This window comes from Microtus oregoni, unplaced genomic scaffold, assembly GCF_018167655.1.
Source record: "Microtus oregoni isolate MIOR12 unplaced genomic scaffold, Mior012 000038F_ref0000394, whole genome shotgun sequence".
Classification (NCBI taxonomy): domain Eukaryota; kingdom Metazoa; phylum Chordata; class Mammalia; order Rodentia; family Cricetidae; genus Microtus; species Microtus oregoni.
Genome location: NW_024543097.1, coordinates 18,564,348 through 18,579,699, shown reverse-complemented (window position 1 = coordinate 18,579,699; position 15,352 = coordinate 18,564,348). Strand labels below are relative to the sequence as shown.

General features: G+C 39.8%; 1 protein-coding gene across 10 annotated transcripts in view; it reads left to right on the top strand.

Annotated features, from left to right (window-relative positions):
- The window catches only part of Pam (peptidylglycine alpha-amidating monooxygenase), a 296,395-nt gene that overhangs the window by 233,925 nt on the left and 47,118 nt on the right, over window positions 1-15,352 (top strand). For 5 of the 10 annotated variants that reach the window (XM_041631780.1, XM_041631778.1, XM_041631781.1 and 2 more), the window contains exon 15: window positions 9,405-9,722. The exons of the other annotated variants lie outside the window; for them this stretch is intronic. In XM_041631780.1, coding sequence (XP_041487714.1) covers window positions 9,405-9,722 — 318 coding nt within the window. The remainder of the gene's footprint in view (window positions 1-9,404; window positions 9,723-15,352) is intronic. 10 annotated transcript variants of the gene reach the window in all.

Sequence of the window (15,352 nt, the reverse complement as noted above, 5' to 3'; positions counted from 1 at the left end):
AAATACAAGAAATATAATAAATGCTATATCTTTTTTAAAGTATAAACTTTACTAAGATCATAAAAGTGCATGGGGAACACTCAGATTCTGTCAACTGAAATAAAAGATGTAGCTACAGGGGCTGGAGAGGTGACTCAGTTTGTAAAAATTTTGCCATACAAACGTGAAGATCTGAATTTGAATCCCAGCACCCACATAAAAGTAGATGTGGTGGTATGCATTAGTAACCCCAGCTTTAACAGGATTGAGATGGGGGAACCCTGGAACTTGCCGCTTATATGTGTCTCCAATATGGACAAAAAAAAAAAAAAAATCCAATTAAACTCAGCTATTCTTTTAACATGGCTTCATCCAATTCTTTCTTTTCTTTGAAATTCTTACCACTAAAAATCTAGCTATTAACTCCAAGAACATTAATCTTGACTGAAAATCAGTTGACAGATGAGTCACATGAAGCCCTGTGGCGTGGTCTCTGTGCTTACTCTTGGCACAGTGGCCTTCTACAGTATCCATTGCAAGCCTGTTTCAGACTCGGTCTCAAATGGTGTCATTGCTCAAATAACTACATAACACTACTACATCGGAGATTTATTCGTCCAGTTGTCTTAGATAATACAGGAACTGAAAACATTTTAACAAGGTGTTCCACGAGTCTGCAGGGCTTCTTAAATAATGGTTGCTTTGAGCTTTAAGACACTATTCAGGAAAGAAAATAACTATACAAACTATAAATAAACAAGAGGTTGTTAGCACAAAGAAAATCCTGTATGTGAAATATATGTGTTACATATATATATATCAAATATGTATGCATTCATATATACATTATATGGAAAAATATATTAGACCATTATTTATCATTTATATTCTCTTTTTAAAACTATTATATCTTTTATATTCCCTAATATAATAAAAACTGTTGGCAAGGTTGATTTTTTTTCCAATGCTGAGAATCAAACCCTGGTAATGTTAAGCAAGTATTAGCTACTAAGGTACATACCCAACCTGTAACAATTGTTTTTAATGGTAGCATAATTAGGTTATACTGCTATTGATCTTTAAATATCCCTTTCTCCATGTATGAGCTTATATGTGAAAAAATTAATTAATGTGTTTCCATGCATAAAGATAAAATATCACCATCCCTTAAATCATTGTGAAGAATTACCTCCATATATGAGTACGATCAGCAGTGAATGATTACCTGTATTTAATAAGTCCAGTAAACAAGTGAACTAGCGCCTGCATATGTAATAAGTACAGTAAATTAAACATGAGCTCTTATATATGTGTGAATTCAATTACTGTGATTCTGGGCGGAGGAAATGAGTTCTAGCAAGCTGTCTGAAAGGAAGTGATGCTGAGGTTTTCCAGAGCAGATGTGGACACACTCACAGAGATCCCTCATTTCTCAGCTGATACGTTTAGAAAACGAATGTATGTTTTTAAAGTTTTCCTTATTTCGCCTCACACTTGTTTGCTGGGCCAGAGAGACAGCCTGATGTTTCTGTCAGTGTTATTTAGAAATCAAAAGCTTACCTGATTCATGTGAGAATCTATACAAGTGTATGTAGAAGTGTATGTAGCATTGCTATCCTTAAAATTCTGAATACAATGTTGCTCTTAAATTATGTCGCTTGTAGTGGTGTGGTCCAGTGTTTTCCCCAGCTCAAGACAGAGCGGAGAACTCAAATGCCCAATGCCAGCACATCCTCAGAATGGGGCCTCTTTTGCTGCAGAAAGGCCCGTCGACGTGTTTTATTCAGTTTGCTCAAAAACCCTTCTCACTGTAGTCTCTGTGTCCTCGTATAATCAATCTTTCTATGCAAAGGTCAGAGCGAGCAGCTATTATCCCAAGGCAGGGAGAACAGGACAAAAGCACAGTTTGTAGAGGGAAAACAGTCCGTGACCCCAGGCAGTTACAGGTCATCAAACACCTTCTGTGAAACAGAATAATTTCGCAGTGGTTTTATGCTAACAGAAAATGAATTTTCATTGACATGTTTTATCAAATAAGCAAAATCAAGGAACCGGGTGGCAAGTGAAAGCCGTAACAGTAGACCAACACCGCTTCCTCAGTTAAGGTCTGGTAAACTGTAGGTGTGAGACACACTCGGATGTAGTAGCTGAAACGTATAATTCTCTGCCTTGTTCAGAATAAGACATTCATTTGATCTCCTTACAAAGTACACGTGATTTTAATACTCTTTTCTTAGCTGATTCCAAGGACCCTCAATGTCAGTTAGCCCAGTTTTAAATACTCTACAGTTCTTGTATATGGTCTCATTTGCTAAAATTTATCAGTTTGTTGTGATTTATGAGTTACTCACAAGTCTTTATTTATTGAACTCATCTATCAAGCACAATTCTAAATATCCCCAAGCCTCTTGGAAGCTGAATAGATGCTGTTTAGAATTGGTTTCCTAATAACAAAATGTGAGTGATCATTTATCACACGGCTGAACTTCCCATGTAGATCTGTATGCATGGTAATTGCAAAAGCTTAGTCCTAGTTGATATTTCTCACCTATCTCCTACTCTCCTGTAATAAGATCCATTTCATCTGTGAGCCTTGAGCTGGGCTTCATGTGATCTCCTGTTTATTACTCAAAGGCTGGAGAGTAAATGTTGTGAGTTCATAGCAAGTAAACAGTCAACAAACCAAATCGAATTTGACCAATAGAGAAAGTCAGTTCCGACACAATCATAAAGCCAAATATTAAACTGGTTTTTTTTAATACTTTCTGTTTCCATTCCATACATCCTTTTCGTTACTCAGTTATCTTACATGTTAGTATTGGTTTGTTTACATGTTATTACTGTGGAAACCTGGCATATCTTGTCAGTAGTGAAACTGCCAGTGAACTGCGTATTCCCTCTCTGTGTACCATGGAAAGCACAGACCAGTGATGGGAGCACTCTGCTCTATACAGTAAGCACCAGTGACTTCTGCTATCAGTGGACGTTTAGATCCAAGAAAATAATAAGAGGTTCTTAGTCATTTTAAATTGTCATATTTTTACTTATTTACTCTAATGTATAAGACTGTTTTACCTAAACATATGTAAGTGTGCAGTATCCACAAAAGACAAAGGAAGGTGTTGACTCCCCTGGAACTGGAGTTCCAGATGGTCGGGAGCTACTGTGTGGGTGCTGGGACCTGAACCTAGATCCCCTGCAAGAGAAGCCAGTCCTGGTGACTGCTGAAACATCTCTTCAGTCCTTGCAGCTGGCCATTATTTTTAAGGTGAACTATCTGCCTCAGTTCAGATTTTACATTTTCTATAAGTTAAAGACAATTTTTTAATCTAATTATCTTTATTTAAAAGTAACTTCACAGCAATTTTTCTCTTTTATTTTTTTCCATTTTTCTGTCTTCTATTTATTTTTTTTTTTTGAGACAATGTCATTCTCTACTCCGAGCTGGCCTGAAATATATATAGCCAGTGCTAACCTAGACCTGTAATCTCCCAGCCTGTGCCTGCAGAGTGCTGGGATTAGAAGTACGAACCACCACGTCTGGCCTCATGTCTCAGTCTTCACGTTTTTTTTTCCAGTGTATGTTTGCATTTATTTTAGCGTATTCTCATGGTGTTCTCAGATGTAAAGAAGGGAAATTCCTCTCAGGGAGCAAGGAATAGGAAATGGTTCCCACCAAACAGGAAAACCCTCCTTGTTCCATTAGGTGGTTAATGCAAGCACACTCTGCTAGAAATTTTGAGTTTAGTTGTTGTTTGCATCCGTTGACTGTGCACTACCGCTTCCTCAGCTCATCGGCTGCTACTCTAATTGGGCTTTTCAAATATCAAGCTGTCTCAGTCCAATTACATCAGAGACCTGCCTGTGCATTTCATCAGGATCAAAGTGTTGGTGGATGCTGGAGAAACAAGCGCAATCTCTCTGCAGGATAGCATTATCAAGGCAAAAAAGAAAAAAAACATTGTCTCTACTGACACAGAAGCAAAGGCAACATCTTACACAAGCTACTACTTTCGTAAAACCCTAGAACCATTGATTGGGCACTCCCGTGATAGGGACTGCACTGAACACTAGGAATGTAGTAGTGACTGAGAAAAGAAGTTTTCTCGCTATTGACATTTATATCATAATTTCTGCACTTCCCAGAGATGATTTAAATGTGTGAAAACATTTTAGCACATTGTGGAGGATTGGCTAGTGCATAAAAGGTTATGTTGACGGCAGGAGGTAAAACTGATGAGGTATATAAACAAAGCGCTCTTCTCGTGCTCAACAACAGAGAAACCAGTCATTATCCTTCAGTTCATTTGACAAAATGCACGTGCACGTGCCCCAATTAGTTGACAAGCTCCTAGCGCTATACTACGAACAGGTTGGAACAAAGAGAAAGTTGTTTCTTCCAAAAGTAAACCTGACTTCTGAAGCAGGAAGGAACGTAATTTAAAGGAAAAACAATGTCGATTGCCAGACTGGAAGTAAATTTGTTGGAAGAGAAAGGATCCCAGATCCAGGGCAGTGAACAGCCTAGAAGGTGGATTTGTCAGCTGTGTTACTATAACAAAATGCCCAAGGAGGTGTAGCTGTGTTTTAAAAAGAGGTTTATTTAGCCCACCCTCTGAATGGATATGTATCTGTGAATGGACTTCTTCCTATAGAATTCTGAGATATTATGCAATAATCTGATTAAATTTCCACACTGTTAATAATTAGGAAAAGGAAATAATTTTTGGCCTGCAAATACTCGGGAGCCACAGTGTATCGAAACCTCAGCAGAATGGATCTCGGTAAGACTATGTGCTTAGAGTCCTTGCTTCACTTCCTACCAGCTGGGAGATAATAGAGACTATGTCACAGGGTTGAAATATGTTAAATTACATGCGGAGTCAGCAAAGTTATGAGGTCATGCTAGCCTAAAACAGTGGCTACTGTTGCCATTCTGCATGGGCTGGAAGCCACTGGAATGACTGTGATCTGTCAGCCACAGATATGGTAGCAAACCGCTTTCTAGGATCGTCCACAGTTTTCCTAGCATAAATATTATTAAAATGTTCTGCCTCACCCAAAGTATCCCAGTTTTGGAAATAAATTATGCGGTTATTTTAGTAGAGAGTCTCAGAATAGAACAGGAGAAAGCCTCTCAGAAATGCGCAGGCGGAGGGAGGCGAGAGGAAGGTGTCTGAACTATAACCCAGAGGGCTCGGAGAGGCGGGCTCTCTGAGTCGCAAGCCAGTCAGCAGAGGGGGAGGGACTTCAACATCTCATGATAGGATTCAAGTTCAGACCAGAATTGGGTCTGTTGGGAGCAACCCTTCCCTCCGCCCGATAACCAGAGGACAACGGGGATCCCTGATGAGGGCTGTGGTCAGCAAGCAAAAATCACTCCTAATCACTTTAATTTGGACTTAGTGGTCACTAGAGAGAGAAGGGAAAATTCAGTGTTTTGGAGTGAGGGCATAAGTATGGAAAAAATGGAAAGCAGAGAAGTAATTCACTTTTAGACATGTCAAGTTTCCAGTATCTGAAAGGGGAGATTAAAGGAAAACATATCAGAATGCAGGAATTTTTTTAAAGATTTTGTTTTTAATTGTGTAGGGGGTGCATGCATATGAGTGCATGCATGTGTCGGAACTTCTAAGCGGAAAGATGTAAGACTATGAAGGATAACAGTCTGTGTTATATAACCGAGGAGACTCTAAGGAGGTGTGGCTCCATCCATCACCAGACAGCAGAGGATGCATCCTTTTTATGCATTCAGCATCGTGCATCAGAATCAGAGCCTTAGCCAGTCCATCCTCCATGAGCACTGAAGCCTTCAGTGAGGCGAAGAGAAGATATAGGTAGAAAAGATTAAGATGTGAAGGAGGGACAGGTAGGACTGGCATCCAGTACACCTAATTAGGTATAGCTTGCTCTTCATATGTGGACTTTAAAGATACGTGAACCAATGGAATAGAAGACCCAAAAATAATCCAACAGCAAAGCAAGTTACCTATAATTTTTGAATTTTTTTTGATTTATCCTTTGACACTTTATACATGCATATAATCTGCTTTAATATGTTTACTCCAATTTATGCCATCTCACTTTCTCTGGACCCCTTCTTCCCAGCAACACCCCCACCCCTTTATTTATGTTTATTAAAGAGCCACTGGGTCTAATTAGGGTTGTTACATGATCACAGGTGTGGTGTTGTTATCTGGGACATAGCTAACATAGAAATGGCTGTACCACAGGAAAAAAATGATCTTCTCCTTCCCCATGCCTGTACCTATAGTTCATCTACAGGTTGGCCACCACGAGTCCTCCATCCATGATGGAATGCTAGGGTTCGGTCTTTTCTAGTAACCCCAGATGCTCTGAGTTCATGAGGGCAGTAGTCAGGGCATAGGACAGCATTTCACAGCCGCCCTTCCCATTTTCTGGCTCTCAAATTCTGTCTTCGGCCTCTTCTGTAATGGCCTCTGAGCCATGGATCAAATGATGCACATGACCTACTTATGGTGAACACTGAGCAGCTAGTTATCAGCATTTTTTATCAGTTATGGGTCTCTACACTAACCACTACCCACTGACAGTATCAGTGATCTGTGTGTGTGGAAGTATCCTTGCTCCCCCCGCAGCCAGCTTACCACCTCTCGGCCAGCCAACCACCACCTTCCAGCTAGGGGTCCTAGGTTCACATCACCAACTCCACTAGGTCCCACTGCCTGAGAGGAAGCCCTAGAACTATGAAAGATAGCCAACAGAGAAGTCTCCATCTCAGTGCCAGCTTGCTTTCTCTATGTCACGTAACGAAAGTGAATGGCATCTTAGGGTCTTAGCATCTAGTTCTGTTGGGTAACCAAGAACAAGAGACTTTATTGCTTTGGGAGCTCTCAGAGCCTCCCTGACAAAAAGTTCATGGGGAGGTGTCTCATGCCTGGTTCTGGGATTTTTGTTTAATACTCTTTGACTTCTGGGAGCAGCACTATGTACTCATGCATGCTCTCTCAGTTCAAACTCCTTTAAAATTAAGTTTCTAAATTAGCTCATAAAATAGTGGGTTTCCATATAACCTTTTCATGCATCCTTATTTTTACTCAACCTTCCCCTCAATACTCTCCCTCCTTCCATCTGCTCAACCCTATGCCCTCTTAAATAGCCACCTTTTGACACAAAGATGCCAAAAACATGCATTGGAGCATCTTCAATAAATGATGTTGGGAAAGCTGGATGCCACTATGTAGAAGAATTCAATTGGATCCTTATCGGTTACCCAGTTCGATTGAAAGTGGATCAAAGACCCTAATGGAAAATAAGAAATTCTGAAAATGACAAAGGAAAGCTTGAGCAAGCCCTTCAATATAGACAAGGAAATTCTGCAAAGGACTCCAGCAGCTAGAGAAGAGAAGGAACTGACAATTGGGGTTATGTGAGATTGAACAGCTCCCGCACAGCAAAAGAAACCATCTGCAGAGTCGAAACAATTTACACAATAGGAGAAAATCTTTCCCAGGCAACCTCTTCTGTTCATATCCTGCCCCGTCTCATGTCTCATCAGACATAGATCCACAGATCTTAATGTGCTTAAGAAAAACAGTTACCAACTCAAGATCCTATCTGTCCATGAGCATCCAGGGCAAGAAAGAGAAAGAGAACAGTTGACTTGTCAGCTTCCTGCATTAAAGAAAGAAATTGGGAGATAGTGAGTCAGCCATCTAGTGGTCTCTGGAGCTGTGTTTTTCCAGCCCAGTACAGCCAAGACTGTCATGTTGCTTTAACATTTTACTTTCCTAACCTAAAGATGATTTCAAATGACTTTTTCAAAGGGACAAGAGTGTTCTGCATGTAGTGTCTTACGACCACTTTTCAACTTCGATGAAGCTGACGGGCTAGGCAAGGTGTTCAGTCTGTGTTTCTGCTTTCGTATTAACCTGATGACATTGATTTAACTCTGAAATTGTGTGCTTCACCTCTTCTGGAAATAACATTGTATTTTATTTTCGGTGTGAAATATCTCATTACTCAAGCATGATGAGAGAATTTAGCTGAAGTGGATGAACTTTCTTCTGGAAGGCAGAATGTGACTGTAACCTAACCTATTTGGTTGAGTCATGATTTGTTTTGTTTATTTTGAAGAGATTTCCCCCTTAGTTAGGAATTTTTTTCTGACTAAAAGTTTCACCTAGGATAAGCTGATTGCATCAGCAAGAATTTCAAACCTACTTTTTATTGCTAAGCCAAGATTATTTGTAAACTCTGACTAGTGTGTTAGTGTAAGTTTGGAAAGACTTTGTATCCCCTTGCACAAATGTCTTAAGATTTTATTCTTCAGTGGTTTACAGCAAACCATTTATGACTTTTTGGCTTCGCATGGCCCTGAAAAAAAAAAAGGCTTATAAAAGTTATCCAGTGGTGTTGTAGATGCAGTTAAATGTAGGCAATCAGAATCTATAATCATGGTTTCCAAGCAGCCAACATGTACAATAGGTTAAGAACAGGAAAACTAGGAGGTTGCTGGGAAACCACATGTCTATTTTCCATTCACATAGCAGATGTAATGGGTTTGTTCATGTAAATGATGATATGATGATAATTAAAATATTATATGGGCTTTCTTTTGATATTGTACCTAACCACAATTTTTTCATGGCCTATTTTCATAAAATCCTTCCCATGTTCATTCTTTAATATAAAAAAAACAGTAATGATACAGCTAATGATTTTTAGGGTTTTTTTAATCTTTTATGTTGTTTCCAACTGTTTTTAAATGATTCTTATATCAAAATAATAATAATTCTAGAGCTGCTCCATTTATTGCTTTAGAGGAGCAATTGGATCTACTCATGCTAGCTATAGAGAAACCCTAAGACTGGCTTCTTAGTTGTCACATGTACACATGTCTGATCCATTGGTTATGTTCCACAAATAGTCTTGAAAAAAAAGCATTTGATTCCTTGTAGCTTATGCTTTAGCAGGTGTTTAAAACAAACTTAAATTGTTTGGTTGTGATGATAGCTCTCTTTAATGCAGTGATGGCTATTTTTATTTTTGAAATCTGATGGATTCCTAAACTCTTAATTTCCATAGCAGTTAAACTGTTCTATGAAAGCCAATGATTAAAACACGCCATGCAACCCCATGTGAGCTATTTTGTTTCGTTTCTAGTACAATGTTGATGGTCACAGTGTGTGTGAAGTAGCAGGGAGAAGATGGTATATGAATGAAATGTAAACTGTAATACCAGTGTTTGAGTTCCCTCTTCGCTCTGTCCCCCTCCTCTGTCTCTTCCATCCCTCCATCCCTTCTCTATATGAAAGTCTGAAAACACCCTTGCTTCTCTGCCAATGTCGCAATCAAGAAATGGTGTTTCTAAGGAACCACGTTTTGTAAATCTGTCTTGTAAACACTCTGCCTATTTCTCTCTCTCTTTTTTCTCCCCACAGGTGGTTTCTATTCACTGCTTTCCAAGCTGCTAGGAGAGAGGGAAGGTGTGGTTCATGTGCACAGACATAACCCCGCAGAGAAGGCAGACTCCGGTTCAGACCCGCTAGCTGAGATTGCGAACATAGTCCAGAAAAAGGACCTGGGTCGACCTGATGCCAGAGAGGGTGCAGAGCGTGAGGAGAGGGGAAATGCTATTCTAGTCAGAGACAGAATCCACAAATTCCACAGACTAGAGTCAACTCTGAGGCCAGCTGAGAGCAGAGCTTTCTCTTCACAGCAGCCTGGTGAAGGTCCCTGGGAACCAGAACACTCAGGAGGTGCGTTCAGGGTTTCTGTGAAGCACTAAAATATGAAACACTGCAATCCACATTAGCAAAATCTGAAGGGAATAAAAACGGATAGGTAGTAAAACTCACCAATAAAAAGCACTTATTGGAACAAGTATGGTTCAGATTTGGACTATCAAATACTGCGTTTGTTTGGAAAAGATTTTTGTGCTTTGGTCCTGTACTGCCTCAATTCAGCATTTATTTGGTGAGTGAATCCAAAGTAGGACCACAGCTGAGTCATTTTGGAAAGAATGGCGTGTGAAAATTCAGAGTCACAAATCAACATGTTCCCCTTTTGCTCACTGGGAAGAAATTGAAATTTCAAAACCTCACCTATAAATACCAGTGTATGTCATGCTTACACTATCTTCTCAGGTAATTAATGTCTTCTCAAAGGAGTCAAATGCGCTCAGCATTGTCGTCCTACTGACTTGTGAAATATAACCATTTTATGACCGATCTCTTGTTCCGTGATCAGCAGCTATCGTAATTGAAAATTGAGTGCATATTTCGGAAGGGACCTCCAGTAAGTCAATAATTATCAGATTTGTCTTTCTCTCTAGCCAGGATTTGGCTCCCACACATTAGAGAACAATACCTTATTCCCTTCAGGTTTCTGTGCCAGCAAGCTGTAGAGGCCTCATCTTTGTCTGTAATTATACTGTGGCCTCTGTGATATGGATTGTGTTTCATGTGACTCGCTAATGTGGAAATCCAACTAATAAAGCATGTGGAGAGAATCTCCAAAAAAAAAAAAAAAGAAAGAGATATGCGTGCATGGCAGCTGTCCATGCGTGGGCTTCGATGGCTCAGGCTGCCAGCTTGATGTTTTCAAATTCAGCTCTGCAGGAAGCCATGAATTATTCAACACCCAGCTGATTTTTATTTATAATTGAAAAAATTAGCATGCAGTGCCTTTGCTCACATGGAAGTTTCAAGGGTTGTCCATTGGGACTGCCCTAATGCTCTGTATGAGGTGTTAAGTGGAGGCTAGACTTTTAACTCCTCGTATTTTAACAGGCTCTAACTGGTTCCAAATTCCTCTAATAAAACTGTGTTTCTCCAGAGGTGATCTGGGGACACTCCTTGCTTGAGAATTATCTAAGTTGTTTAAGGAAAACCTCTGTATCTTTATCAAAGAACTAATGAAATGGTACCTGTGAGTCTGTTGTGTCTCTAACTATCTCATAACACATGAGGCTTCTCTCTCTCTCTCTCTCTGAACCTCGGTGTAAGAACACAGATATGTGCACAAAAGCATCTGGTGAAGCCCAATTCTGTTCGCGTATTACATCTTAGAACTGCAGCCTGCGTTAGTCTGTCACTTGCCTTTTAATTTCTGAATTTGACGTATTACCATCGCTTTTAGCGTCATACGGGGGAAATTCATATTCAGGGACTAGAGAGATGTTCCAGTGGCTAAGGGCACGCACTACTCGTGAAGAGCACCCAGGTTTGGTTCTGAGCACATATATGAAGGCATACAATTACCTGTCACTCCAGTTCCAAGGGATCCTATACCCTCTTATGGTCTCTGCTGGTAGCAGGCACACACGTGGGCCCCATAAATACATACAGGCAGTCACATAACATTTTTAAAAAAGGGTTTGTGTTTCTGAAGTCTAAGTTTTTCCAAGAATGAAATCTTAGAAAGTAGGAACTGCATTTTTTTTTTTTTTTTTTTTTTTTTTTTTTTTTTTGCTGTGTCACTTGGTATTCCCAGAGCTAGTCATGAGGCAGGGCTCAGGAGTTATCTCTGAAGATCTCAGCGGGGAAGTTTTTCTTCATCATAAAATGTGGGTAAATGTCACTAAATTTAATAAGTCACTGAGTGTTAGGCTGCACAACTCCCAATTATCGAAAGAACTCTTATGTTCATTTTCTTTCTGATGTGGCTTGTTCTATTGTTATTTCGCGGTTCTAACTCCAAAATCTCTAAAACTGAGTGCAACGTAGAAAAACTCACATTTAATGAGTCTTAGCTTTTCTTGTTCCTCTCTCCTGTTTGCTATTATAGCATGCATTGTACAATAACAAAGTTTGCTCAGGTGTCATTTCATTGCATAAGTCAGAGGAAGCTGGAATCTGCAGCAAGCTTCCATTTTTTCAAAAAGAAGGAAAGGCGTGTTACCACATATAACAACCTCATGCAATTAAGTATTAGTCTAATTTGTGTGTACTTCCCAGAGTATCGGCAAGGAGAATAAAGGTGATGCATAATGTGTTATTGTTTCTCTTCTGCCCTTTCTTTACTCAACTCAAAGTGTAGAATGGCCTTAATGGTCTAGAGGAATTAACTGTCTCCTTAAGTGCCTAATTTGCTAGATGGAATTGTATTAGCTGCAAAGACGAAGTTAACTTTTTATATGGCATTGTAACTGAAGCAAAAATGCAAGGCTATTTTGCCACTTAATATTATAATAACACAGAGTCATTTCGGATATCTTTAAGGCATGTTAATTTTCAGGAGAAACTGAAGCCAAGCGGAATTAACCTATTGAATGAGGTCCCAGTGTCTGGATTTAAAACTTGAACATTATGGTTTCTAATATGTACCTTCTAGTGCTTTAATTTCAGTTGATTTTGGCTTGGTTGAAATTTGCTTGCCCAGTTAATATAGTCTTTCTTGGAATTCTGGCCCATCGCTACTCAGAAGCTAGAGGCATCTACTCAGAACCCTGTTTTATGTCTCTGCTTCTTGGTATCTGTATAGCCCATAACAGTGATGTGTTCATCAACAGTGTATTTTCTTCTCTTCCTTATATATTGGAACTGTAATATGGGGATGGATCCCATCCAGCTGATTTGAGGTTTCAAAGGTGTAATTAGTAGTAGATTGGTTCAAATTTTTGTGTGTGATGCTCTGTGGTAGACCAGGGACTTAATTTTTCTAAACAATACCATTTATAGATGTTTAACTTAGGATTATATGTAATGAGTCTTTTTATTTTATTTTACTTAAAAAACTATCTTTTTATTTTACATACCAATCCTTTTATCTCTCTTCCTGCATGTCCTGCTTCCTCTGTGTTCAGCTAGCAATTCTCCCTTCTTTTTCTCAGAGCTCTTTCTGTCAGGAAGTCCCACATATACCTCCTGCCTAGCTATTGGCCATTTAGCTTTTTATTAAACCAATCACAGTGACATATCTTTACACACTGTAATCAAAAATCTCACAAGAACTATACTTGATTCTGCGTCCTAGTGTCTGTGTTATGCAGGGTCCTCTATTTCATTAAGGGTCAAATATCTCTCAGTGGTCTTGCATTCTTCAGAACAGAGCATATATGCTGTGCAATCTCTGTGTCCCTAGAATAAAACTCCCCAACTTCCCAAAAGTCTGCATTGGGCCCAAATAAAATTTAAAGGCCTGGTAACAAAGGTCATGAGGTGGAACAGACTCAGCTATGGATCCTGGCTGCCTGATACAGTAGTATATTGTTATTGTTATCACTGATAAAGTAGTTTATTATACTAATAACCTCCAAAACTAAGTATGCAATGCCCAAATATTGTTTTACATTAATCAGAACTCCCGAATGAATATTCTTCTTCTTAGTGAGAATCAGTGAACATTTTTTTGAGAATTTCATACATAAGTACAATGCATTTTGATTATATCTGCACCTCCACCTGCAACTCTTCCTCACCCATCCCCCCTCTCAAATTTATGACCATCTTCTTCTCTTCTGTGTGTGTGTGTGCATGCGCATGTGTGTGTGTGATCCATTGAGTCCAGTCACCATTGCCCACATGCACATGGGTGTAGAGCTGACCAATGGAGCATGGGAAACCGTCACAGTACCTTATCCTTGAAGCAACTGACTCAGCTTTCCTGGACAGTCATCAGCAGCCTTTAACTCCTTAACGAGAAGTGGATCCTTCTAAACCCCTGCCTGGTTCATGCTGAAATGTTGATCGGTATGGTCTTATGCAGGTCTAGCATAGACAGCCATAGCTCTTGAGAAGTCATGAACCTGTTGTTTCCAGAAAATGTGATTTTGCAATACTCCTCCTGATATTTTTATTTATTTATTTATTTATTTATTTATTTATTTATTAAAGATTTCTGCCTCCTCCCCGCCACCGCCTCCCATTTCCCTCCCCCTCCCCCGGTCAAGTCCCGCTCCCTCGTCAGCCCAAAGAGCAATCAGGGTTCCCTGCCCTGTGGGAAGTCCAAGGACCACCCACCTCCATCCAGGTCTAGTATGGTAAGCATCCAAACTGCCTAGGGTCCCACAAAGTTAGTACGTGCAGTAGGATCAAAAACCCATTGCCATTGTTCTTGAGTTCTCAGTAGTCCTCATTGTCCGCTATGTTCAGCAAGTCCGGTTTTATCCCATACTTTTTCAGACCCAGGCCAGCTGGCCTTGGTGAGTTCCTAATAGATCATCCCCATTGTCTCAGTGTGTGGGTGCACCCCTCGCGGTCCTGAGTTCCTTGCTCGTGCTATCTCTCCTTCTGCTCCTGATTTGGACCTTGAGATTTCAGTCCGGTGCTCCAATGTGGGTCTCTGTCTCTGTCTCCTTTCATCGCCTGATGAAGGTTAATATTCAGGAGGATGCCTATATGTTTTTCTTTTGGTTCACCTTCTTATTTAGCTTCTCTAGGATCACGAATTATAGGCTCAATGTCCTTTATTTATGGCTAGAAACCAAATACGAGTGAGTACATCCCATGATCCTCTTTTTGGATCTGGCTTACCACACTCAGGAGAGTGTTTTCTGTTTCCGCCCATTTGTATGCAAAATTCAAGAAGTCATTGTTTTTTACTGCTGAGTAGTAGTCTAATATGTATATATTCCATACTTTCTTCATCCATCCTGATATATTTTTTTTAAGGAAGTTTACAACATAGTGGGTTTTCCTGGTGGCCTTCCCAAACAGTCTTAGAATTATGTATTCTTCTTCCGTGCTCTGCTTTACCCTCCTAACACTCCTATACTCTCTACCCTGTGCTGTTTAAGTCCCACCCACTTTTCCCTTTCTCCCTTAATAGCACCTATCATTCTCCTCTCTATAGTTCCTTCTCTCTCTCCCTCCCACCATGGTCCCTTGGTAAGTTTCCCGGTTTCTATGTGACTCTGAGTCATGCACTCCAACCTAAGGATTCAGAGCTAAGGATCCACAAATAAGAGAGAACATGTGTTTCCCTTTGTTGGTCTTCGTTGCCTCATGCAACATATTATCTTGAACTATGCAGAAAGGTATTTATGAACTGTAAAAGGCAAAATCTTACTATAGAGAGAGTTTGAAGATCCTGAAATCTCTGACCAATTTCATTGATCTGCACTGGTGTTTGTATGAGATACATGAATTGCAGAATGAAAGTATCAACTCAGTAACAGATTTTCTCATAGTTATACTCACTGTTACTCAGTTTCTGTCATGAGTGGTTTAATGTTTCTACTGAGAGAGCATTAATAGAGTAGAAATAAAATCTCAAGTTGCCTTCTGGAAACTAGGCTTTTTGAACAATCAATAAGGAACTTGCAGTTAGTTCTATCCAACTTTAGCTTGCAGATTTTATCACACGACTGTGTACAAGCATATGGAAAATTGCTTTACCCATTGAACCCCTCCGTATGTTATAAAAACAGTCAACATTTGGTTGACGC